We start from the raw sequence: 26,885 nt of genomic DNA on the forward strand, positions 1-26,885 counted from the left end.
GATGTTAAATGACTGAAAGGATGATAAGTAAGTTGTTGGGTAGAAAAGATGCAAAGTTGTGTAAGCGGCTAAGCATGTTCAAGTGTTGTCGAGGGAAAGTTGGTGGATGTGATCAAAAAAAACAAAAACATTTCCACTGTAAGTTTTATTCAGTGCGTATATTTGGAGTTTTGATCATGCTGAGCAATCAAGTTATTAATAATTGGAAGGCATGGCAAAAATTGATTTGTTTTACTGGGGTGGGGATTATGGAATTAGATATTCCAGTACAAATAATGTGGTTTTTTTTCCATCCCATGGATAAAAAAAAATAATGAATTGAGCTTTGGAATTATATTTGACACAGTTCAGTTGTCAACCAATTATTTTTTTAATGTAAAAATAACCGTGCTTGGCTAAAATCACAATCACGTAATATAATTTTTTTAGATTAGCGAAATATTTTGGCACCTGGTGTGCAGACAAGTAAACAAAATAAGGGATTATTATTTTATGAAGTGTACATTATGTCCAATACGAACTGGTAATAGTAATACATTTGTTTTAAAGTTTTAACAAAAAAAAATTGTTCAAATAAAAAGTTGTCATTTTTTTGATTATAATATTTGAATTTGTAGTCAATTCGCAATAAATGATTTTTCTTCTGTTTCCATGTATCACTTCAAATATAATTCTGTTTCTTGTATCCTCACAATGCTGTTCTATGCATCGCACCAGGCCGTCCACAGATCACTGATTCATCAACAGTCCAGTAACATTTCCTGTGAAATCACAACCTGCTGAAAAAATCGCTTTCCTGAAGATCGATTCCAACTTTTTACAGCCGCTTGCCGCCACTGCAAAAGAGGGCAGAAAACACACAAGCAGCATGTCGAAATGACCTTCTTTTTGTGTGGCAGGTCAGGCCCCCTGAAGCCGTATAGACACGACAATAGATGATAACTAGTTTGGAAATGCTTCAATATCTCAATGTTATTATTTATTACACAAAATTTGAAATTTTGTTACATATTTTAGCAAGAATCCTGGAAGTTCACCCGATTTGGTTTCAGGGGCCGTATAAAATTATGTGGGGTGCCAGATTTGGCCCCCGGACCTTGTGTTTGACACCCGTGATTTAGCCTCTTCAATTAACCTAACATGCATGTTTTTTTAGAATGGAGGTGTGCATAAGTAAATGAGAATTATTAACTTTACAAAGAAATAACGTGATTTCTAATTTTGAAGTTTATTTCCCAACAAGTAGCTGCATTTAAAAATTTACAATTATTATATATCAGGATTTAAAAATATTATTTCACTTATATAGCCTCTATTCTTGTAGAGAGAGAAAAAAAAGACAGCGGTAGCATAAACCTTACATTTTGTTTTGCTCTAATAATTTTGTTGAGGCGTTAAAAGGCGGGCCAGCACGTCGTCAATCTACCTTGCTGTCTGAATCCTGGCGAGGGCGGGTCTTTCCACTATCACAGCGACGCGATTGGCCGAGCCCTCTGCGGCTTTCAACTCCCATTGGTCGGCGCCGCCTACGTCAAGGCAAGTGCTGCTCACCGTCGTGTTTTTGTCAGCGTGATAAGCGCGCTGCAGGATGCTGCTGTGTGTGTCCAGGATAAGGCGTGCTGTGGAAAGGATGGAGCCGCGATGGGGTGAGGTAGGCACGGCTAAACACGCTCGTTTCAACGTCGCATGATGGCAAGCTCTTACTTTTATATTTTAAACGCGGTTTCGGCCTCAAGCTGTCCTTGCTGTCTGTGGACATTTCCACGTTGGTTCCCCACGCGTACTGTGATATTCCCCCCCCCCCCCACCCCTCATTTTAATTGCCCTATTGTCATTGATGCACACTTGGCTCCGTCCCACCGATGCTGCGTGGGAAAGGCTGTCAGCATCTCAGTGCACTTGCTGGAATGAGTAGGACCAGAATAATGGGAGAAGCTGAAAGTTGAACGAATCGGTATCAAAACTTTCGCAGACGTTTCGATTCATTAATTTTGTCATGTGACCAGGTGGTCATTTCAAGCATCTCTTTAATGTTATTCCTATATCTAATTGGGTGGAATGGTGGATATCACATCCGCGGTAGGGGGTTCGAATCCAGAGTTGCGTATTTCTCAGAGTATTCCGAACACACATCAGCGACTCTACTGAGGATAGGTGGTACAGATAATGGATGGGTGGATGGATAAATGTTCCCGTAAGGGATTATAATGAATACGATAATGCTATTAAATTCAATCCCGCCAACTATGAGTGGAGCATTAATATCCTGCAATATTAAAATTAACAGTTTTCTTTTAAACACTTTGGTTTTAATATACAAGTATAAAAATCTGTGAAGTAATAATGTAGTGTTTCACTTGCCTGATTTAACTAGCTTAATGCTAGCACTAAATAGCATCTATGTTGCGGTGCTATAACCCTTTGAGCAATGGACAGAACAGAAACGGTGCAAAAACACGTTCGAGCAGACAATATAGCAGTACTGAGTCATATATTTTTATTCCTCTGCATAGAACGACGTGGCATGGCTCTACAATGGCGCTAGTGGTTGCTATTGACAATTCCGAACATTTTTGATATTTACGCAAATGCTTCCTTTACATGGTGTAAACAAACGGCGCATTACATTCCAGTCAAAAGCCTGCGGCTAGCATACAAACCACTTTGTTATAGTAGTCAAATGGCATTTCATCCCATTTTGAAGTCAAAATAATCCTCACAAATCAAATCGCAACAATCCAAAGACCAATGCTTTTCAATGAGCGCGGCTCTTCCTTTCACTGAGTTTTTCGGAATTGTTAATGTTTGTCAATTCATATTTTAACACGTTTTATTTAGGCAAACATCCAATAATCTCACGTCTGTCTGTTTTATACTGCCCCCATGTGGCCAAACCGCGGCACAACTGTCTTAATTCTTTTGAGGTCTATTTAATGATGTCATACTGTATTTTTCCTCATTAGAATACAAATTACAACCATTTTTGTCGCTGCAACCAATTAATAGACTCTTCTGTCCATCCATCCTTACTTAGCATCCACGCACTGAAAGCAGTGGATGCTGAGAGTGACGCGTATCTTTTCACATCAGTACCTGGATCACAAGGCTAATCCACTTTCCCTGTTCAGCCACATGGCGGTTTTCCATTACAGGTCCATCTGGCTGAACAGGGATGAAGGTTCCAAAGCCAAACTTCCTGTCTATCTTGAGGAGTCCCCTCTTTATTTTATTATCCGTTGAACTTGCGCACACAAGCTCTAACAACCTGGCGCGTCTTCCGTCGGTGTCCTTCTTACTCTGGCCGCTCTAATCACATTTCCGCAAGGTGTAATTAGTTAAGCGAGTTTAACACCGTAATCCTCGGTTCAAGTGTCGTGCGTCTGTGCTTTGTCAGTCTTGCGCACCTGGTGGAGTGTCTTGTTCGAGCAGCATGCAGGGTAGTTGTTTTCAAGACGCCCGCTCGACCTTGTCCTCCCTATTATTTCAAAGCGGGGGTGTTTATATGCAACATGAGAAAAAGACAGGAAAATGTCAGTGTGTGTTCAGATGATGATCATTTTTAGATAACCCCAATTTTTTAAAAAGCTTTTATTTAAACTGTATTTTTTTCACTAGACAAATCGACGTCAGAACCACAGTTGTGATTTTGTTGGCTAAACTAAAAAAAAAAACGTTTGTGTAAGTCTGGTTTGTTGAAAAAAATATTTGTAGGAACTGCAGCTTTGTCAGGCTGTCACCATTGAAGTGTGTTGAGTTATTTTTGTGTGTTGAATTGCCTTTGAAAAGAAGACTGACAGTTCTTACATATATGGGGCACACGCTTAGCACCTAGCTGCTAGCTACTAGCCGCTAGCTACTAGCCGCTAACACTGGCACCCGACATATGACGATGTCAGCGTAATTATACAGTTTTGTTTTTTTTTAAGCGTCCTTAATTAGCAATTGAACATGATTTTGGGATGATGTTGTGTTGACGTTGGTGGTTGTGTTGACGTTTGTGACAGCAATTTAAACGTCAACTGGGCTCCAACTAGCTTTCCAGTCAGAAGGACAAGTCAGGTTAGCCGCCACGACACTGCTGACACAAGCAAAACTATAAAAAAAAAAATTAAAAATTAAAAAAAGCATTAAAAAAACAAACAACAAAATAAAATATACTGTATAAAGATAAATACCGAACCATTATAACCCTGGCATCTGTCAAGTACTGACCCCCTGACATTACATTTAATAATACCTTTCAGACTATGTCTATCTTTTGAGAATAATTATATTTTTTGAGCCCCGATGTTTTTCTACACCTCTTGTTTTATCCTTGGATTGTTCTGTTTTGGCACTTTTCCCTATAAATAATTCTATTCGGTTTGCTTGATTTTCCTTGCCTGGATGATGGATAATACACTTTTTATGCGAAGATACAATACAAAAATAAAAAAATCCATGAATAATTATTTGCAGAATAAAACCTCCATACTGAGCAGATGCTGCCTGCTAAGTATGGAACTAATTAGTCATGTTGTGGCCTGTGCAGCAGATCTTTACTCAGCTGAATTACAAGATCTATTCAAATAATGGGATCATCATCCCACATGTGGAAATGCATTGAGGCATTATGTTTATGTCAGCTGTGCCCACCCCCCCCCAAAAAAAATAAATAAATAAATAATACATTTATGTTTATATTCTGCGCTTCAGTCATTCTGAGCCTCCTGCACAGCTGCCACGATGACTTTTTCAATTCATGATGGGACTCTGGCAGCTCGTTCTGCTTCAGTTACAAGCCAAAGTTAAAATGAAGGCTACAGTACAGATTTAGGGAGCTCACTTGAATGCCGCAAGTTAAAAGGCAATTTCAGTTGCAATGCATTTGCTTCACAGCTTCTTTTATGTACTTTTTTTTTTTTTTTTGTAATGTACTTCGTTCTAAATAGGTTCAATTAAATTACCAAATGGAAATGGACTAAAGGGCGGCACGGGGGCACGTAAGGTCAGTGTGTGTGTGCTGCTGCTGCTTCAGTCACAGTTGTTTGGGTTTGAATATTGGCTTGGGAATGTGTGTGTGCAGTTTGCATTTTTGCATTTTTATTGTTTTGGAGGGCAGAAACCCCCCCGTTTTCATTGGACATGTATAATGTAGATTTATCAGCGTTTTTGCAGAATTTTTGGGCTTATAAATTACTGTATTTTTTTTTTTCACAATGCATTTCAATAAGCGTCAATTATTTGCGGATTTTTACTATTCACAGGTCGGCCCTTTCAATAACCCCACCCCAATAGTGGGGTTCCACTGTATAGTTTTAAGTGGTAATATCACCATTCACCACTAGATGTCTTGTTGAGTGGCTCCGTGTGAGTTGTGACCGTCGGCAGCTTATTGCGTACTTTTTTTCTTACCGCTTTTTGGCATTTACAATACTTTCAAAGTAGCAATGACAGGCTTGGTTAAATGAGCTAATATCGATACGTTAGCTAGTGTTGGTTGATGGTATACGTCTTTTGGGGCTGCACTTTATCACATTATCAAGAATGAAATTCTCTTTTACTGTAATAGTAATTACAATTACAAGCATCTTGACATTTATTTTATTTATGGCGATGATGATACATTAATATTTGTACAATTGGCGCAAAGTGGAAAATAAAATATTGAGTATAACATAAATGTGAGATAAGTCAACTGTATGCAAATGCGTTCAATGGCGTGCCTGCAGCAGTTCTCATTGTACTTTTATTTTTGCTCATCAGTACAACAGATCTCAGAAAACAAACTCGGAGTAAATTATTCATCATCTTGAGAAATTAATTAGCCTTTTGTTGATTATGCCCTAGAAAGGAAACAATAATAAGAACTCCAAACGTAGTCAAATAAGCATTCACTCAATTTACTTCTCTTGCTATTTTTGTCCCCAAAAAATTCTTCCGGAAATTTCCAGGCGAATCGGCCCCGCTGAGTCTCCACAGTTGAGCTGTGATGCGAACCTTCAACACTTTCTGACTGACGCTGCTCCGTCCCTCTCTGATGAGCATCATGCGCCGGAACAGCCTGCAAGCGTAGAACGGCGCTTCTAATATTGCCAGCGCCTCAAAAACCAACTTGGACATTTGGAGGACCGAAGCTCCCCAAGGGGCGAGGGGGGGGGGGGGGGGGGGGCGACGCAAAAAATCTATGCCGAGATTGTAAATCTTTTATCAGTCTATGATGAATAAAACAAGTTCATGCTTGAAGGCATCAAGCTGCCATCCTTTCATTTTTTTTTTTTGTGCTCTTCCATAGCAACGTGGCCTTTCACGCGCCATGTGAAGTAACTTTTGCACACAAAGACAAAAGATCTTTTTCATCCTCCGTCGTTAAGCTAATAACAACAGATTCGTTCTTGTTGTGCTGTTTGGAAATGATAGCCTTGAGTTAGACTTGTACATTTTCATAGGACGCAGTATGTGATCGTTGTATAAATTAGCCGTGCCTTTGCCAGCAGGGATTCACTTCCCTGTGGAGTCCCGTCCTCTCATTTCAACCCTCCTTGTAATCACAAAATGTGAGAGAAGCAGACCCGAACCGGGCTGAATATGACGTATTGCTATCCAATCCACGGGAAAAACATGAAAGATTGATTTTTTTTCTTTATACTAAGTACTGTACAATTAAGTCGAATATGATTAGTCAATATCATTTGTTGAATGGGTATCTTAAGATTTTGATAAAAAAAAAAAAAAAAAGCTAGCAAGCTACTAAGACGTGTTATCAGTATAGCTGTGGTAAAAAAAAAAACAGAGGTGGGCATTCCATCACTACTGACAGAACGTCAGTCACCAACAGTCAATCTGTTAGAGATGTAACGATATCCAAACATCACGAAACGATAACTGTCACGATATTGTGGGGAGGTTGGTGTTATTAGAAAAAAAACTGATACTACGTAAAACTCACGATATTGCCCCCCCCCCCTCCAAAAAAAAAACAATACCCAATTTGAATATATTAGCTGGCATGACTGATTTATATGAGAGATAATCACCGCAGTGGCCAAAACATTCCTAATTCAAATGAAATTGCACTAATACACTAACCACCAGAGGGTGCTGGAACTACACAAATGTAATACAGCCTCACCTTTTTAACAGATGTGCTGCTTTTAATATTGTGACATGATGATGACAATATTGCAGTTATCGTTACATTCCTACTACGGATACCGGTTTTGTTGACGAATTACAAAAAACTTTAAAAAAAAACAACTTAAAAATGACAAACTAAGCACTAACTGAAGTGGGTTTTCGTCCGTCAGTATTGATGGAATGCCCACCTTTTGTCTGTCTGTCCTAAAATAGTGTCAACAGAAGCGTGGTCAATATCTAATGACGGACTGATAATGACGGAAGGGTGCTGATGAATGATGAACGACGGATCAGCAGAATTTAGTAAATTTGTAAAAAAAAAAAAAAAAAAAATTCTATCCCGTCTTACATCACTGTCACTAAAGTAACACGCGCTGACAATCGCAAACGTAACGACTGTGAAAATGTTCTGTCGTCGTCACGGCTTAAGTGCCACAATCATTGGTTCCCGTCATATAATGCAGGTGCGCGATGACGCTAATTTGGCTCGGCAGGAGTGAAACGCTACAGGCAGGCGAGCTTCGGGATGAACGCGATCAAAACCTTCCACTTCTTAACTCGGCGAAAATGTAACCTTGGGAGCAGAACCGCCGACGCTGCACCATGTGCATCTCTTCGAGATATAATGTCAGTGTTTTATAATTGTCGCATGTTCAGGATACATTGTTCAACACCTTTTGTTGTGTTGATGATTAAAATCAGGCAGAGTCACACTTTTATTTTATTTTTTTTTAAACGGCAACCCATAAAACAATTGCCGACAATAGGGCTTGGCAAATGGCAAGAGACGCTGTTAAAATGTGCTCAGTGTGCCGATCTGTAAAGTCACTCGCTAACGCTCGCTAACGCTAGCTGATGAGCAGCCTCATTCCTCACGCACACCATCAATGAGCAAATTCACCAAATCACTCGGAAATGAGACCAGACAGAAAATACACTGTTAGTGTCTGCTTCGGAATTGTCAAAACATTATTGTAAAGCATTCCCTAGCTAGCCAAAGTTAGCACCCCTAAGTTAGCATCCCTGCTTTTTGTAATCAAGTGACGGATATGCTCGTTTTGGTTGGTTCAATTTACATTTATGCTTAGAGAGTCTTTATCTTCCGCACACAAATGTCGGTTTTTGTTCTGAAACGGAACTGTGGCAAAACTCAGTCTTCAGCCACAGTTTTAAACTTCTACTGTAGTATTCGTACTGTATTAATGACGGCAGGGCTTCCTTTTTTGAAGATTCCGATTGGCTCAAATGTGAGCTGGCAAAAGCATTGGAGAAAGAGAATATCCGAGCCTCGTGGGTCAGTTAGTCCAAACTATGAAGTATTACCTGAGAAAATGTGAGTCCGCTGTAACGACACACTTGCGAGAGGACTGCAGCCATTTGTCTGTAAACTTGCTTGTGTCCAGAATATTCTGTAAAATAAATCCTTCGAAGGACCTGTTCACCGATCTCCAGTCTGTATTCAGAAAATCAACATTCCCTCTACCCGAACAACAACGAACACGCGGAAGACAAAGATAGTCTTCTAACAACGTTTAGACCGACCCTAATTTATCATGAGTGCCTCCTTTCCAGTCATCACTTTCGTCGCAGTTTCGAGCTGCCGGCTTCGCCTTCTGTCTTAAAACCCGCATTAGCTTTGTAAATGGAGAAAGTGCTTTTCCATACCCATAATTCTTTTTTTTCTTTTTTTTTGCCTGTGTCATCCAGGGCGCAAGAGTGCCAAGTGGACAAAATCCAAAGAGAGAGGGAGTGTGCGAGAATGTAAACGGTAGCACAAATGAGTAAACTCATTTTCTTTGGCTGTGTGTGGTGTGATAATGATGTTAACATTAAAATCAACACTACTGAAGCTGCGGGAAAATTTAAATCACAATTATAAATTGAATCCGTTTACTTTAACGCTATTTTTTGCGATGTAAACAGCTACTGTAGCTTGAGTACATTTATTGTTATACTTTTAACCTTAAAAGGAACCCCGACTGTCAAGTCAAGTTTGCTCTATATTACTTATTTGGTTGTTGCTAACATAACTCTGAGATTCATTATTCATAAATCATTTCCAGTTGAATACATTTAGTAGAAACTTTATTTGGACGTATGCCGCCATTGTTATTCACGTCGATTTTATATGTCCCAAAATCGATTTTATTTAAATTATTTTATGCTGTCTTGCCTTTGTTTGTGTGTGCCTTTATTTGGAGCGCTGTTCATGTTGTACCCGATTTGGCCACTTAGGGGCAGTGTGGTTCCGCGCGGTCTAATACACTGTTAAGTTGTAGCCACATTAAAGAGTAGAAGGAAAAAGTCACGATCAAGTTATTCCAATAAAAGTTGTTTTTTTTTTTGCAATGTGGAGCCGTTCTTTTGAGTGATAAAAGTGCCACGAGTAGTGCGCTAATTAGCATTAGCGAGTCAGACTGGAGTAGATCATTACAATTCCTTGCACATCTATAGATTGACGCAAAAATCATTGTCAATCAAATAATTTTGAAGCAAAAATCGCCCTTAATCGAAAATCGATTCTGAATCGAATCGCAGAGCCAAAAATCGGAATCGAATCGTGAGACATTGAAAGATTCCCACCTCTAGTAGCTCTTGTATTATTTAACCCTCAGACATCGAGTTTATCTGCTAATTCACTGTTCACTATACCACGTTAATGTTTTCTGCTGTTTCGCTACATTTCCCATTAGCCTAGCGGTTAGCATGGCTTGTCTGTTTCCCCCTGTTCTTTTTTTCTTGCTCGGCATGTACGGGATTTAACAACGATACTTGACTTACAGGAGATGTGGTAGGACAATGTTTGGCCAACAAGTTAGCTTATCGCCTAGCATTCTCTCGGTAGTAGACCGTTTTTTTCCTAACTAGCTTGGAGATGACATGCTAGACAAGACACGCTTGGAGCCGAAAATAGTGACATCATTACCTGTTTAATAAACATTATCGTAATCGTACGCTACGCCGAATTTATATAGTACTGTTTACCGCAACCCTCTCGGCGTCACTATCTCATAATGTTATCCTTTTAATGGGAATATGATGACATTTTCATGATTCTAGTGCTGTAAATACCACCCCGCCCCCCCCCCCCCATCCCACACACTTTGCTGTGAAAGCCTCGGGACACCTTGTGTGAAGGTGACACCCATCAGTGCCTCACGCAGCCTGCCAGGGATTGATAGCGCTCGAAAATCCCCTGGCCATTATCGGAGTGGATTCTGAAGGAAACATTTGAGGTTCGGCTCCGAGGGATAACAGCGGCGCCGCGACGTGATTTCTTACCGTTTGCGCGTGAGCGTCTTCCGTGTACCTCAAAGCACCTTTCCGCCTGAAAGAGCGTTTAGCGGGAACTTGAGTTGAAAAGAAGTATTTTAGCCGAAGGTGTCGATAAAAATCTCAGTGCTGAATCAATCCCTTAACGGGATTTTTCTTTTCTTTTCATTTTCTCTTTCTCTCTCGGGGGTTCGGCGCCTCTTTTGTTTTTCACAGTCGTGTTCGCAATATGAAGTTAGTCATATAGTTGATGCATCGGCCCCGATGATGCGTTGTTAAGTGGCGGGTGGCGGCGCGTCTTGTTTACGTGCCTTGAAAAACACAATCGTGATCGAGGATCAGGACCAAATGGAGACTTAAGTGCAGCTGATATTGACGATGTCATGTACTGCACTTCATAGAAAGCAGCATCGTGATGTTTTTTTTTTTTTTTTTAACTCCTTGCAAGTGTCGTTATTACTTTGTCAATAAAGGGCATTAAAGTAAAAGAGAGCAAAAACGAAATAGTGAACGCAGCAAGATGTTTTTCTCTGCCCTTGATGAAAGACTGTTGGCACATTTTCTCTTTCTTTTTCTTTCCAGAGGCATTTTTTTTAAACTTTTTTTTTTTTTTTTTCAAACAATGTATTTTTTTCAATCTAATCTCCTTTTGAAGCTCTTGCGGGGCATGATTGCTTTGGCCTGCAGGTGCTGTTAGGAAAATGCATTCCCATCAGCTAAAAACAACTTCCACACACACACACACACACACACACACACACACACACACACGGATTAAACGGATATTTATCAAAACATTCTCCATATTAAAGCAAGTGTCGCAGAGGAAATGTTCACGTAAGGTTAAACGATATTTAAAGGGTTGACCCCGTTAAAAAAACACGAGTAAATCAAATAAGTCAACTTGAAGAAATAAGTGAGAACGAAAGGAAATGTGTTCTCATTAATTAACTCTTCTGTGAGGAAAGGTGGGCGGCAGGTGTGACGTCCCGAGGGACCAAATCCAGGATTTTGGTCAACGGAACTGGCTAAAATTTAACATGAACTCATTCACTGCCATTGACGGCTATAAACGTAAAAAATTCATTTGAACTATTTTTATTAGTTACATTTTTTCCCCCACTTTTGTTAACAAGAGTATGAAAACCTTCTTTTTTTTTTCGCACAATTAGAACAGATATGAAATTTGGGATTAATCGCGAGTTAACTAGTGAAGTCATGCGATTAATTACGATTAAAAACTTTAATTGCCTGACGCCCCGAATTTTGAATCTTTTCTTTTCCTTTTTTTTTAATTCATTCACTGACATTGACGACTATAAATCTCAAAAATTCATTTTAACTATTTATTTTAGTTTAACATTTTTTCCCACTTAGTGTGTAAACCTAGAATTTTTTTTAGCTCATATTTAGAACTGATATAAAATTTGTGATTAATCGTGAGTTAACTAGTGAAGTAATGCGATTAATTACAATTTAAAAAAAATGATCGCCTCTTGCCCCTAATTTTTAACTCATTCACTGCCATTGACGGCTATGGACGTCAAAAATTCATTTGAACTATTTAACTATTAGTTTAACATTTTTTTCCTCTTTTGTTAACAAGAGTATGAAACCCTAGAAAAAAATTATTGTATATTTAAAACAGATATAAAATCTGCGATTAATCGTGAGTTAACTTAAAAACTAGCATTTTTATATTTTAATGAAGGACTACTGAAATCAGTTAATTACAGATGATATGCTGAAATCAGATGATTTGGAAATTTTTAAATAAAAAAATTGGCTCCAAATGATTACTTGAGTTGATTATTAAAAATAAAAAAAGATTATTAAAAAAGTAGGGATGTCAGGCAAATAATTTTTTTAGTTTTAATTATTTGCATGACTTCACTAGTTAACTCACAATTAATCAGAAATGTTATATCTGTTCTAAATGTACTATTAAAAAAAATCTAGGTTTTCTAGAGAAAAAATGTTAAACTAATAGAAATAGTTCAAATGAATTCTCGACGTCTAGAGCCGTCAATGGCAGTGAATGAGTTAATAAACTTTTTTTTTTTTTATGAATTCATGCCAGCGAATGAGTTAATTACACTCAAACTCAAAATAAGTCAAATCATCTTTCCCATTAAAATGAATGGAAATGCCATTAATCCGTTCCAGCCTCACAAAAAACAACAAACATTTGTCAGGTGCTTTTAATGACAGCTTCTTAACATTACATGACCAAAGCCAGAAAACAAGTGATGCACTGTGATGTCATTTTCAGTCAACAAGTGGCAAAATGGCCGATCCATGAGATGGATTTTGCTGCTTAATTCAGAATCCACAAACGCAATATTAATCACAGTGCCATGTTTAGACTATTAGGGGCATAAAGAAGTCATTGTCAAGAAAATGTTTGACTTTAAAAACACCACTTAGGTGCTAAATGTTAGCATTAAGCTAGCTAGCTACTCAACATTTAATAAACATTTGCCAGTAACCCTCAACTGAGAGTGCTAACAAACAAGTTGAAGCTTCTTTTCTGAAGTAAAGTGTATTTACAAATGGTACCTGCCATACTGTGGCTTGTTGACATTAAAGCTGACTGCAAATTATTCTCTTTGAAATGGTCAAGAGGATGCGCGAAGCCGAGCAATTTCAACACGAGCGATTTAATTAAAAACCTTAAGGAGATTTACTTAAGCGCACACCTTGGAGAGACCACAATTGCCAGCGAAGACAACCCACTGCGGTATTGGTGGTGGTGGTGGGGGAATGGGGGGGGGGGGGGGGGGTTGTTAAGTTAAAGTGCGATAAAGCACTTACAGCAGAGTGTTTATAGCAAGTCTTACGTTACCATGTTCAAAATACGTTTTTGCTTGAACCATTTTTGATTTCAACATGACACATCTTTATTGAGTATCTGCATTTGGTAACTGTGAGTACTCAAGTACTTTCTCGCACTATTAAGCGTAGACGCTCCCCTACTTACGAACATTCGCGTTACGAACAACGGTACATACGAACATTTCTGCGCGTACAGTATGTCGAAAAATGTTCGGAAAGAAATGCTGTAAGTTAGATTTTGTATTTTGTATGGATATAGCGTTGCTTTTTCTTTCTTTTCCCGGCTTTGCACATCAATTATTTGCTCTCGCATGACACAGTAGATGGAGAATCACAACAAAACCCAATGAAAGTGCAGGTGAAATTGACTTCTTGATATTGATTTCAATGTACAGCAAATCATGCATTCCAGCATTCGGAGATACGCTACATGCTTTTCATTGCGTTGTAGTCAGCAGAAATGTCAAATTGAGTTTTGAAACATGGAAGGATGTCGGTGTAAATAAAGCCTGGGGAGAGTTCATTGAAAATGAGCTTTAACATTTGGATTCGACTACAATTTGCTGAAAGACATGCCTTGTTATGTTGCACGTAACTTTTGAGCTCATTCCACCTTCGTGCATGCCAAACCTCAGTAAATGTCACAAGACCTCAGCCAAGCAAGCCTCAAAGGAGAATATGACGTTAAAGACCGTTTGGAAGAGTGGCTTCTCTTTCATGAAAATAATCCAATTCTTCACTTGCAGGATCGTTAAATTGAAACCCTCCAGCCTACACTGATGTGCCTGACTACACTTTACTAATGTAAATCAATTAGGGATTACATTTGCACAAAAATGCGCAATCTAAATTTCAAAGTGTCATATTGTAATTTTCCAACACTTGTTTTGGAATTCTTAAGGAACAAGACGGCTGAGCTTAGCGCTAAACATTTGTAAGTTTATGAGATAGCTGTTATAATAATTAGCTAATAGCATGCTAACGTTATGTAAACGTAAAAAGCATGTAAAAAGCACACATAACACAAAAAAATCGTAACAATTGTCATGCTTATATATGCAGCGATTATACAACTTTAAAAAATAGAAATAATAATTGGGACCCGCGATTCCCACAAGTGTAAATAAAAAAGACAAAAAAAAGTACATTAGCGTAATGCTAACAAATGCGAAGGGAAAAAACCTTTGACGAGCTAACAGAAATTAGCAGAGAGATTACGGTAACTATAACCACCAAGTGCTACTTAAACCCACTCGGAGCAGAAAAAAAAAGAGGATTAAAAATTGTATATTTAAACACCAAAATGTTCAACCAAACCATTTAATATAATCAAACAAAATTCATATAATAATGCAAAACAGAAATTAGCATAGCTATTCTACTCGCTATCAAGATTCAAACAACAGCTACTTGAACGCACACGGCAGACAAGCAGAGCGTACGACGGACATCCTGCAACCTCGCGCGCGCGCACTTCACGTTTTGATCAAGCAGTTATCAGCGCAAGCTGTAATTACATTCTGTAACCGTCTCAAAGTGTCGACTTTAATTACCCCGTGGCTCTATTTCACTCCACATTGACTGTCAGTGCCAATGAATATCTTGATAATGGGATAATCTTAGGGACAATAAGGTAAGTGAGATTTCAATGAGGCTTATTAGGAGCCAAGAGTGTTTTAGCTGTGCAATCTATCATTTAAATGTAAATTGCTGCATATACATAAATACATTTTTGGCATCTCAAGCAGTGAAGCAGAAAAAAAAAACAGCATGTAATTACATTCACCAAAAATGTGTTTCTGTGACATTTAATTCTTCAATGTCAATAAAAAAACAAAAATATTTGGAATGTTTTACATAAAGTTGTCTTATAGAACCAGATGATTAACTGTTAGCAGTACACCTATTCACATGAGCCTCCCTTTTGTAAAAGGATGATTTAAAAGATGAATATCAGAAACCTCAACATACTCAATGGGATCTTTTCACCTTTATTTTTGCCTGAGCCGTGGAAAAAAAATGTGTTATTGATTCAAAAGGGGGATCTTTGAAAACGAATGAAAGATAATGGACAACTCCTGAACCAGATTAGCTCTATTGACGTCAACAGAGCCGAAGCCACGCGCTTACGCACTCGCAGCAAAAATATTGACGTTTTCGCTTTTCTTTTCTGGATTGATTATTGAGACGCGGGCGCTGCCACTGTGTTGCAAGCCACCAAAAAATCTGGTTATAAAACTGAGGCAAATATGTCATTAAGGGACAATTATGTAAAAAAAAATAAAAATAAGACTATGGCAAAGTATTGTCATACTAAACATTGTGTTTGAATATATATATATATATATTTATATATATATATATATATATATATATATATAGTTAACATTGGAATTTTGTTTTGGGTGAAAAAATGAAAATCGGAATTAATATTAAAATCTGCCAATATTAACCTTTTTTATTTTTGCACAACATAAGACTAGCATGTTGACGTTCAAACAAACATTTTTATTATTTTTTTGCCGATTTTGTTCACGTTAACACATTACATAATAATACAAAGATAACATTCAAAACAATTTAAATAATGAAAAAAAACATTTTTTTACATTTTTTTTCACTGATATAAAGTAGGTCAACAAATGCTACAGGCCAAAGTATCATACTTGAGATATTGCAGTTTTTTTTAAGTATTGTTTTTGTTTTGAAATGTATAACATTTGCATCCTAACTCATTCACTGCCATTGACGGCTATAAACATCAAAGATTAATTTGAACTATTTCTATTAGTTTACATTTTTTTCCCCACTTTTGCTAACAAGAGTATAATAAATAAATAAGTCACTAATAAACAAGTAAAATTTGTGATTTATTGTGAGTTAACTAGTGAAGTCATGCGATGAATTACAATTAAAAAAAATGAATCGCCTGACAAGATTCTTATTAAAAATTAGGGGTGGCAGGCGAAAATATATATATATTTTTTTTACTTCAATAGTTAACTCACGATTAATCACAAATTTTATATCTGGTCTAAATGTACAATAAAAAAATCTTGGTTTTAATACTCTTGTTAACAAAAGTCGATTTTTTTTTTTAAACTGATAATTTTTTGACGTTTAGAACCGTCAATGGCAGTGAATGAGTTAATCCCCCCCACTCCCCCCAGATTCTGTTTCACAGATACACCAAAACAATTCAACAGATCCTGTAGAAAGCTCACACAAAAGCATTATTTTCTCGCAGTCAGTGCAATGCATCCTAATTAAGGCGCCATAAGCTCGGTCTCGGAGGCACGGCGTCTCTGGAGGATTCTCACTAGAAGTAAATTTGGGTTCATCCTTCCCCTGGGTGAGCTTGGAACACAGCCAAGCCAAGACAAACATTAGCCAGCACTTTCCAGCGTTAAACTGTTTCTGTTCTGTTCTCCACTGAAGACTTTTGTATTTGCAAAGCCCATATCTGACATGACAGGAACATGGTAACCATTGTTTCCGCGTGAGCAGATATTTAAATGAGAATAGGGATGATAAATGATGAAAAACAAAGTACCATATTATAAAATGAAGTACGTTGCTCCCCCACTATTCTGCAGTTCATGGTTTGCATATTTTTTTTAAGCAATATATTTTTGAAATTGTTTTTACAGTAAGCTTGTAATGCTGTCTCTCTCTCTCTCTCTCTCTTTCTATCTCTAGCAGCTAGCTTGCTAGTTAGCTAGCTATAGCCATAAAGCTAGCCCATCTGATCCTATCTAATCTATTTTAGAGGAAAGTATATGAAACACATTCACGAACAAATCATATACAGAGCAATATGTTTTTAAAATTGTTTTTTTTACAGTATACTTGTAATGCTGTCTCTCTATCTATCTATCTATCTATCTATCTATCTATCTATCTATCTATCTATCTATCTATCTATCTATCTATCTATCTATCTATCTATCTATCTCTAGCAGCTAGCTTGCTAGCTAGCTAGCTATAGCCATGCAGCTAGCCCATCTGATCCTATCTTATCTATTTTAGAGAAAAGTAAGTGAAACACATTCACAGTTTCTTTTTTTGTTGGCAAATAAAATACTTTTCCGTTCTCTGGCCAACACATATGTTAATTGTATTATGCTAATTTAAGCAGAAATATAAATACACAGGGGGTCTTTAAGCGTAACAACACAATCGCAAATGATTGCATCAGGCGGACTAAATAAGTGGTCTAAGTGCAGCCATAATCCAGACGGCAAACTTTATTTTTGAAGTCTTTATTTTCATCATTCTTTTCTCCACACTCTTGTAGTTGCGTAAATGTGTTGAATTAGATCTTTTAAGTAATCATTGGTGTTTTTTGCAGTGTGCTTTTTTGCATCAATTGAAGTTAAGCAAGGTTGCTTTTTATTCATTAGGATGCCAATTGGAAACTGCAACTATTCAATTGACAGTCTACATTCACAACACACTAAAGTATGACCAAAAAAAAAAAAAAAAGATCAATATCCTCCATTTTCTCTTAGTCTAGGTTTTAAAATCGTCCGGTTCTTTCTCTGCTTTTGCGACACTAACTACAGAAAATGCATTTGCTAAATAAGAAGTTGAATCTTGCACTCAGGGCTTTCAAACCCTACTTTGAAACACGAATCCTATTTTGAAATACAAATGCTATTTTTAACCCTAACAATCCATCCATTTTCTTAACTCTGCCAGGAAATTGCATTTGTTTTGCATCTGCATGAATTTCAAAGCAAAAAGAGCCTTTGCTCTTGTTTGACCTTGCGCAACTTTTTTTGGGGGGGGGATGCTCACTTGCCGCCTTGTTAGCTTCCTTACATCCTGCTCCTGTAATAAGAGCCGCTCGCACGCACGCTCCCCCCTATTAACTCCCCTTGCGTCTTGCTGCTGCCCCTGCAGACTCAAACTGTTCTGCCGGCTTCACGCTTTGTGGGAAGCCAGACGAGGTACATGATGTGAGAAAAAAGGAGAGAAAAAAAACATTGGTTAGTTCTAGGGATGGTCGTTGACTAGATTCCCTTGATCGACTATGGAGAAAAATAATGATCAATTATTCGGTGAAGTGTTATTTTCCTCAAGATGTTATTTTTAATGGGATGAGAAGTCGCCTGTGAGTTTGTAACTTTCAACAGTTTGGAACTTTGGACATCGGTGTCATACTGAGAAGAATAATGAATCCCTGAGGAGTTTTGGCGCAGTGTGGATGATGTACAGGCCAACTTAACCTCCCGTTACTGGTGTCATTCTCTTTCACAAACTAGCTGCAGTTAAGCAGTAAATTCTATTTTGGATACAGCAACACTGTATGAAACAAAAACCTCCAGTACATGGACCGTGTACTAAGTTGTCAGATTGTGTTCATTAACTCATTCACTGCCATTGACGGCTATAGACGTCAAAAATTCATTTGAACTATTTCTATTAGTTTAACTGTTTTTTTTTCACTTTGGTTAACAAGAGTATGAAAACCCCCCCAAAAAAAAAATTTGGGGTACTTTTACAACAGATATAAAATTTGTGATTAATCTATTGAAGTCATGCAATTAATTACCATCAAAATTTTAAATCGCCTGACACGATTAAAAAAAAAAAAAAGAAAAGATTTTTAATCGTAATTAATCGCATGACTTCACTAGTTAACTCACTATTAATCACAAATTTTATATTTGTTCTAAATGTACAGTAAAAAAAATATATAGGTTTTCATGCTCTTGTTAACAAAAATGGAAAAAAAATGTTAAACTAATAGAAATAGTTCAAATGAATTTTTGACGTCTATAGTCGTCAATGGCAGTGAATGAGTTAAAAAGGACCATTTCACTTAATAATCTGAAATATATGCAGTAAACTATTTTTTTTTGTCCAATCAACTTTCATTATGTATATGCTGCCATTTAAATGTAATCTGTCCAGGGCAACAACAAAAAAAACTTCATCCGTTTTTAAAATCCTCCTCTGAGCAAAATTTCAGCTACAGCCGATAGTGTTTAGTAAACAAGTTTTTACTCTGTCCTAAATTAAGAGTAAATTAATAAAAGGAGGCTTGAAGCTAAAGGAAGAAATGTTGACTACTGGGACTGACAAAGGAAGTGTCCTGTTCCGTTGCTTTCCGTGGATGCCAACATATTGAATGTGAATGCATAATTCATGGCAAAGCTTTGGGAGTGGGGGGGGGGGTGTGTGCAATGAAGGGAGACATTTTTTTTTTTTTTTAACACGAGTATACACTTCAACAAAGGAGTGTTGTAAATGCCTCATGTCTGGAGAATGTTGCATCGCTTTTCCTGTCGGCAGATGATCGTTGAGCTCCATGAGCCCCGAGGCCTCCATTTTAGAAACAATATGTGCAAATAGAAGGTCGAAACAGCAACATGTGGGCTTTTGCTAATGTTATAAAGTGACTTGTCAAAAACTTGAAATAACATTTTTGTAAAAAAAAAAAGAAAAAAAAGAAAGGATGAGCTCAAGCTGAGAAAGTCGTCTGATCGTTCACCAGACTCGTCGATCCAGTTTTTGGACACAAACCGATACACTGTGTGTCCAAAAATTACATTTTGATTCTACTCACAGTTGCTAATGGTTACCTGCTATCTCCTCTCAGCACTGCAGTCTCCTCTGTGTGCTTCGTTTGAGATGAATCGCTGACTGGGAAACAGCGGTGAGAAGTAATGGAGTACAAATACAAAGTTACTCAAATATATTGATTGCCGTTCAGATGACTTCTTACTTTTACTCCCTACACGTGAAAACATGCATCTGTCATTTTTACATACTTTCTTTATTCTCTGCGAAAAAACGATTATCATCATTTGAGCCTGACCAATATGGGGGTTTTTTAGGTCAATTCTGGTATTTGGCAGGATAAAATAATGATAACTGATTAATCAATGTGATTGGTTGATTACACAGTTGAGTAAACGAGCCTTCTCTTTGAAGGAGGAAGCAAGACAAGAGGCAGTGCAACCTCAGATGCCTTAATGCTCTGATTAATGTGCATTGTCCTAAAAAAAAAAAAAAAAAAGGGGGGTCAGCGGGTACCAGTTAGCCCCAGGACAACATTGAGTAGCCCATGGTCCTGTTCTAAAAAAAGCTCACCAGTGATAGGACACTGTGCCTTACAGAATTAAAACAGAAGAATTTTAATATTTATTTAAATGTGACATGGTAATACTACTACTACTACTAATAATAATAATAATACATTTTATTATATAGTGCGTTTCAAAAGATTCAAAAACAATGTACAAAAAATGTAAGAAAGACTTTTAAAAATTTGGTACACCTTTCTTCGGTCATAAATATTCTATATTTTGTTTACAAATAAAATAGATTGTGTTCAATTTAAAAAATGCTGTTTTCTTTACCCGAATATAAAAAAAAAAAAAGGAGCGTACATTTTCTATATGTATTTTTTTTTTGCGATTTTTTTTTTTTTTTGAATGGTTGAATATCATTTATCAGTTATGGAAGCGTATTGCATTCACTTGAAAAAAACCTGCAGTTTTTCTGACTAATTTTCTGTTTTTTTTGAGTATATATTTTTTAATTTTCTGTTTTTCTGAATATTTTTTCCTGTCAAAAATTATTCAGAAAAACAGGCTGAAAAAAAATATTCAGAAAAACAGGAGGAAAAATAACAGGTGGGAATTATTCAGAAAAAACGGGGGGGAATTATAATTTTTTAAAACAGAAAAAAGATATTTATAAAAAATATATATACTATTTTTTTTTTACCTCTGAACTCCAAGTGACTTGTTGCAGACTCGCTAATAGCGGAAGCGGACACTTTCCCGCATACCTCCATATGCAATAAGACGGTCATGTTTACTTACTGGCTCTCAATAAAGGAATGAATGTGTGTACTAGATTGTGGTTTGTTCTCTAATCTCTGAGGGAAAACTCCTTTTAAAAAATATTCAGAAAAACTGAAAAAAAAAGTTTAGAAAAACAGGAAAACAATTATTTTATAAAAACAGGGGAAAATTACTCAGAAAAACTGAAAAAAAATCAGAAAAAGAGGGAAATATATTTTTTTAAAGCAAAAAAAAATTACTCAAAAACAAAGCTCCCCCAAAAATTAATCAGAAAAACAGGACTTTTTTTTCCCCAAGTGAATGCTTCCATTGTTGTCATATGTTGTGTGTTAATGTGTTTAAAAAACAGTCATAAAAAAACAAAAAAAAAAAAAACAATCTTGTTGAATTATATGCATCGAGTATATTGACCATGATGTCACAATAATGTCTCTTGGAAACGGTGTCTTACTGAAAATCGCCATCCTTTCTGCCATGCCTGCTCGATCGTGTTTCATCCCGAAATCACAAATGCGGCCAAATGAAACCTAATCGGTGTTCAGCAACCCGAAACTGCGTTTTATTCCTGGCCTGCTCGCCAGGTTATTTGCAAGTCGAGGAAATACCGTGTCTCATTGAAGTTCTGCTGGTTTTGTTTTTGCTCGTCATTCCTCTGCAATTATGCAATCAGTTTGCGACGGAGGATAAAAAAACGGAAGATGGTTTCTTTTTCCGCTCCGATGACGAAGGAGCTTCCCACGCAAGACGTCATCATTTTGTCACATGCAAACGTTCCCTTTTCCGATCGAACGTCTTCCTGCACCTTTTATTACCTTTCAGCTCAGTTACGCTTTACTTTCTTTGACGTTTTCATTTTGCGTGACATCCATCTCCCGTGTGGGAAATTGTGTTTGCCGCGTACAAGTTGGTTATACAGCTTTGTGTAATAAGAAACCTTGCCTGGCACTTTTATTGGTGAGTAATTCACAAGCCGGCGAGCCGCTTAAGAGTCTCACTGCCATCAAGCCGATAAGCTTCCTGCAGATTACTGAAGCATATTTTGCATTTCTGACTTTACTCTCGGACATAGTGTTGTAGAAGAGACGCCTCACGTATTTTACAATTTTACAACTTTTTTTTTTTTTCTTCAGGGGAGTATTTTACAAATTTTAATCGCCTGATGCCCCTAATTTTTTTAATAATCTTTTCTTTAAAAAAATAAAATAAAAGTTAATAAACTTTGTTTTTTTTTTTTATATATACAAATAAACGTTAATAAACTTTTTTCTTTTTTTTAAGAAATTACTATTAAAAATTTGGGCTGTCAGGCGATTCAAATGTGTAATCGTAATTAATCGCATGACTTCACTAATTAACTCACGATTAATTAAATTTTTTTACATCTGTTCTAAATGTACCAAAAAAAAATCTAGGTTTTCATAATCTTGTTAATTAAAATGGAAAAAAAATGTTAAATAGAAAATAGTTCAAATGAATTCACTAGTTAACTCACAATTAATCTCAATTTTTATATCTGCTTTAATACAAAAAAAAAATTATAGGTTTTCAAACTCTTGTTAACAAAAATCGGAAAAAAATTTAAACTAATAAAAATAGTTCAAATAAATTTTTGACATCTATAGCCGTCAATGGCAGTGAATGAGGTAATCCAGCTCGGGGGGGGGCGGCCATTTTGTCAAGATGACATCACAGTTGCTCAGGGCTCGGCTAACGACCAAACACAGCTCACCCGTTTTCCGTGTGTGGTCATGTGACATTGGCGAGATGAGCCGCAATTGGTCGTTACCTGAGCGATCTAGAATGGCGTCTGACGAGATCAACAAGAACAAAAAGAAAACAAAAAGCTTTTCTATTCATGAATTCAACTATTACATTGAATGAACCCTAAAAATAAAAAAAAATAAAAGCACATTCACTGTGCGATTGAAGGTAAAAGTAGTTCTAGTTGAAATCAAGGTCATTTTTGTAGCTTTTGTGTGAACTGCTTAAATTGAATGTGGCAATGTATTAGGCCAGAGACGTTGTTATTGGAAAAACACTTTGGAGGGCTGTCGGCCGACGGCCTTGCAGCCATGAATCAAAAACAATTTTCTTGTGCGTGGAGTCGAGTATCACGAGCCTTTTTAGAAAGCGCTCCGCCAAAACCGTTTGGCCAGAGGCTCCCAGAAAGCAACGTCACGTTTTGATGAATGTTTGTCTTTATTGGCCTCTCCCAATACAACTCGGCTCTCGCTATATCATAAAATGTGATCAATTGCCTCTCTTTTGGCACGAGGGGCTAATTATTCCGCTCATTCAATCCTATCCTGTGTTTTTCTCCAAGCGTGCGCGATGCCCTTAAAGTGCAACGCCGCTGCGGAGTGCGCCGTATGGTATTGACTGCGGACTTTATAACCGACTCTGAATTTGACATCCAATATCGCGGCTGATTGGAATAGCCTTCAAAATACCGACAATCAGACCTGAGGAAAAAGAGAATAATCATCTGGTGGTGTGCTGATAAAAAAAAGGGCTTTTGGTGTCCTTGTCAGGATAATCGCTCGGGCGTCGTGAAAATGTAGCAGATGAAGCATTTGTGATGTTCGTGTGTCCTAATATTGAAGACAAACAGATGTGATGTATCCATAGAAAGGCAATTCATTGAAATGAAAAATGGAGCTTGCATTAAGGATTTCACCGCACCCAATATAGTTAATTTATTATAAAACACATAAAATAGTTATCATCATCTACTAATTCACTATTATCCACAAGTTCGGTCCTCGAGGGCCCCCTATCCAGCCTGTTTTCCATATTTTCTCTCCACTAACGCACCTGATTCATGATCAGGATCATTAGCAGGTTATTAGATGATCATTAGATTCAGCTGTGCTGTAGGAGGGAAACATGGAAAACGGGCTGGATAGGGGGCTCTCGAGGGCCGAACTTGAGCACCCCTGATTTAAGGCCATACAGCAAAAGATATGAGGCTATTAGCTAGCTAGCTAAGCTAGCTAATAGTTAGCCTCATAGCTAGCTACACAAGTAAAATTACAATTTCGTACCACATGATGTCCCCAAATATGAGCACTGCATACCAGAAAGACTACAGACTACAGCGATCTGTGAACAATTACTGTTGGTATGCTGAAAATCAGAGGATTTGGACAACTTTGAATTAAAAAAATGGCTCCAAACGATTACTCGATTGCTAAAATAGTTGCAGATTAATTTGATAATCAACTACTTGTCGATTAATCAATTAATTTTGACAGCTCTAGACCTATAAAACATCACATATGATCTCATTCACTCCCATTCATTTTCACTGAAGCAATGCCCTTCGCTCCCGGCTGGTTTAGTGGATTTTGACTGATTTTGCAAGGCCCACAGAATATTGTGTTCTATTGCTATAAAAACATGGAACCCACCAAAAGAAATATTAGAGTCTCTTCTTTCATCAGGAAAAAAAAATAGTTTTTTTGCAACATGGCCCTGGTTGATCTGTGATACTCTGCTGCCACCTGCTGGCCGTTTTTGTAATAACTACCATTGCTTTAAGCGAGCTCTTCAAGTCAGAGGCTGCATCTGTATGCTCTAGCATTAAAAAATAATAATAATAATAAAAAACGTATAAATACGTCTTTGGGTGATATTTAAAATGTACCGTAATTACACGTTTTGGGGAGCAAATGAGGTAATGAAGTGTTTGTTTTTGTCTTTCAGGTTTAAACGGGACCGCTGACGATAAACTGGACATCCCTTGATTTTCCGCTTTTGCATTAAAATGCAAACAGCATCAGACCTTTGTAAAAGAATCTCATCAGTGCCAATTGATGTCAATCTGCCCACCGGAGCAGCTCAATGCTGCCTTGCTGCGCGGGATCCCGCACATGGACGGATGGCCTTATAAAATCCCGCTCGCCACGATACACTTAAATGCATCATAATGCCTTCAAAGGTGTCCTGTCTTTACATCCTGACAGTGGTGTGCTGGGCCAGCGCCCTGTGGTACTTGAGTCTCTCCCGGCCCACGTCCACCTACGTGGGCCACATGTCGCTGCCCGTACGCAAGACGGCCAAAGCCGCCAAAAACAGCACCTTCAGCAACATACGAACGCGGCCGCTCAACGCCCACGCCTACGAGTTCGTCATCAACGAGCCCAAGAAGTGCCAAGACGGCGCCGCCCCCTTCCTGGTCATCCTCATCAGCACCACCCACAAGGAGTTCGACGCCCGCCAGGCCATCCGCGAGACCTGGGGCGACGAGAGCGCCTTCAGCGACCTGCGCGTCCTCACCGTCTTCCTCCTGGGCAGGAACACGGACGCCGTCCTCAACCAGATGGTGGAGCAGGAGAGCCAGATCTTCCACGACATCGTGGTGGAGGACTTCATCGACTCGTACCACAACCTGACCCTCAAGACCATGATGGGGATGCGCTGGGTGGCCACCTTCTGCCCCAAAGCGCAGTACGTCATGAAGACCGACAGCGACGTCTTCGTCAACATGGACAACCTGCTCTACAAGCTGCTCAAACCCGCCAGCAAGCCCAGGAAGCGCTACTTCACCGGCTACGTCATCCACGGGGGTCCGATACGGGACATGCGCAGCAAGTGGTACATGTCCAGAGACTTGTACCCCGAGAGCAAGTACCCGCCGTTCTGCTCGGGCACCGGCTACGTCTTCTCGTCGGACGTGGCCGAGCTCATCTTCAAGACGTCGCAGCACACCCGACTGCTGCACCTGGAGGACGTCTACGTGGGCTTGTGCTTGCGCAAGCTGGGCATTCATCCTTTTCAGAACACCGGCTTCAATCACTGGAAGATGGCCTACAGCCTGTGCCGGTACAGGCGGGTCATCACCGTGCACCAGATCTCGCCCGAGGAGATGCACCGCGTTTGGAATGACATGTCCAGCAAGAAGCACCTGAGATGTTGAAAGGGGGGGGAACGCGGGGGGGGGGGGGGGGGTGGGGGTCCTCGCTTGTTTGCCTTTTGCTCCTTTTCAAAAATCATCTGCGACGTTTTGAATGATGGAACTACAAAAAAAAAAAAGAGAAGAAGAAAGAAAAAAAACGCTGATGGCTGCTGCAAATCCCATGAATTACGGTGAACGTTCGTTGAGGTGTTTATAGGCGTTAGGGTATGGAGGACCACAAATGGCAAAAATGATAACTAAATCAATAAAATGGATTATAAAAATGGATGTAAAAAATATCATTCCAAAATCAAATACAAAAAAGTAAATATAAATATTTATTGTTTTTTTATTTCATTTATATATATATACATATATATATATTTTTTTACTATATTTTTTATATGTTTTTGTTTCAACTTTATTTATTTTCCATTTGACATACACAAATAAATAAATAACTAAAAACAGATATAAAAACACAATTAAAATATAAATATAAATGGAAATTGAAAACAACCAACATGAATAAATAAATAAATAAAAGTAAAAAAATATATATATATATAAATGTGGAAATAAATGTAAAAATAAATATAGATATAAATAAATTTTAATATCCATCAATAAATATAAAAAGGCTCTGCTCTCATATTTGTTTCATGCTGCGGACACCGTTATTCAAATGAGGGGGCGGGTCCTAAGCGTGTCTTGGGTTGGACTCCGCCGTTGTAAACTGAGTGAGCCGGCGAACAAGGAAGTCTGCAGCATGAAAAAAAAAATAAAAAATCCACATTTATTTTTATGTTTTGGATCTCGGTTTTTATTTTTACTTTTAGTTATTCACTACTTTTTTTTTTAGATATATACATATAAACTTTTTTATATATTTTTTGTTGTTTTTATTTCCATTTATATTTACTTTTTTGTATTTGAGTTATATA

At 37.9% G+C, this 26,885-nt stretch overlaps 1 protein-coding gene across 2 annotated transcripts; it reads left to right on the forward strand.

The window, feature by feature from the left end:
- The first annotated feature begins 1,558 nt into the window (after positions 1–1,558).
- b3galt1b (UDP-Gal:betaGlcNAc beta 1,3-galactosyltransferase, polypeptide 1b) lies at positions 1,559–25,962 on the forward strand. Of its 2 annotated transcripts, none has more exons than XM_077580296.1 (2): positions 1,559–1,651; positions 24,750–25,962. In XM_077580296.1, exon 2 carries the CDS (start codon positions 24,973–24,975, stop codon positions 25,960–25,962), a length of 990 nt encoding a protein of 329 aa, XP_077436422.1. In that variant the 5' UTR covers positions 1,559–1,651; positions 24,750–24,972. The 2 variants fall into 2 exon arrangements, with proteins under 2 accessions (XP_077436422.1, XP_077436423.1); XM_077580297.1 differs by having other exon boundaries at positions 1,598–1,646.
- The last annotated feature ends 923 nt before the right edge of the window (positions 25,963–26,885 follow it).

The sequence above is a fragment of the Vanacampus margaritifer genome, chromosome 11, assembly GCF_051991255.1.
Source record: "Vanacampus margaritifer isolate UIUO_Vmar chromosome 11, RoL_Vmar_1.0, whole genome shotgun sequence".
NCBI lineage: Eukaryota > Metazoa > Chordata > Actinopteri > Syngnathiformes > Syngnathidae > Vanacampus > Vanacampus margaritifer.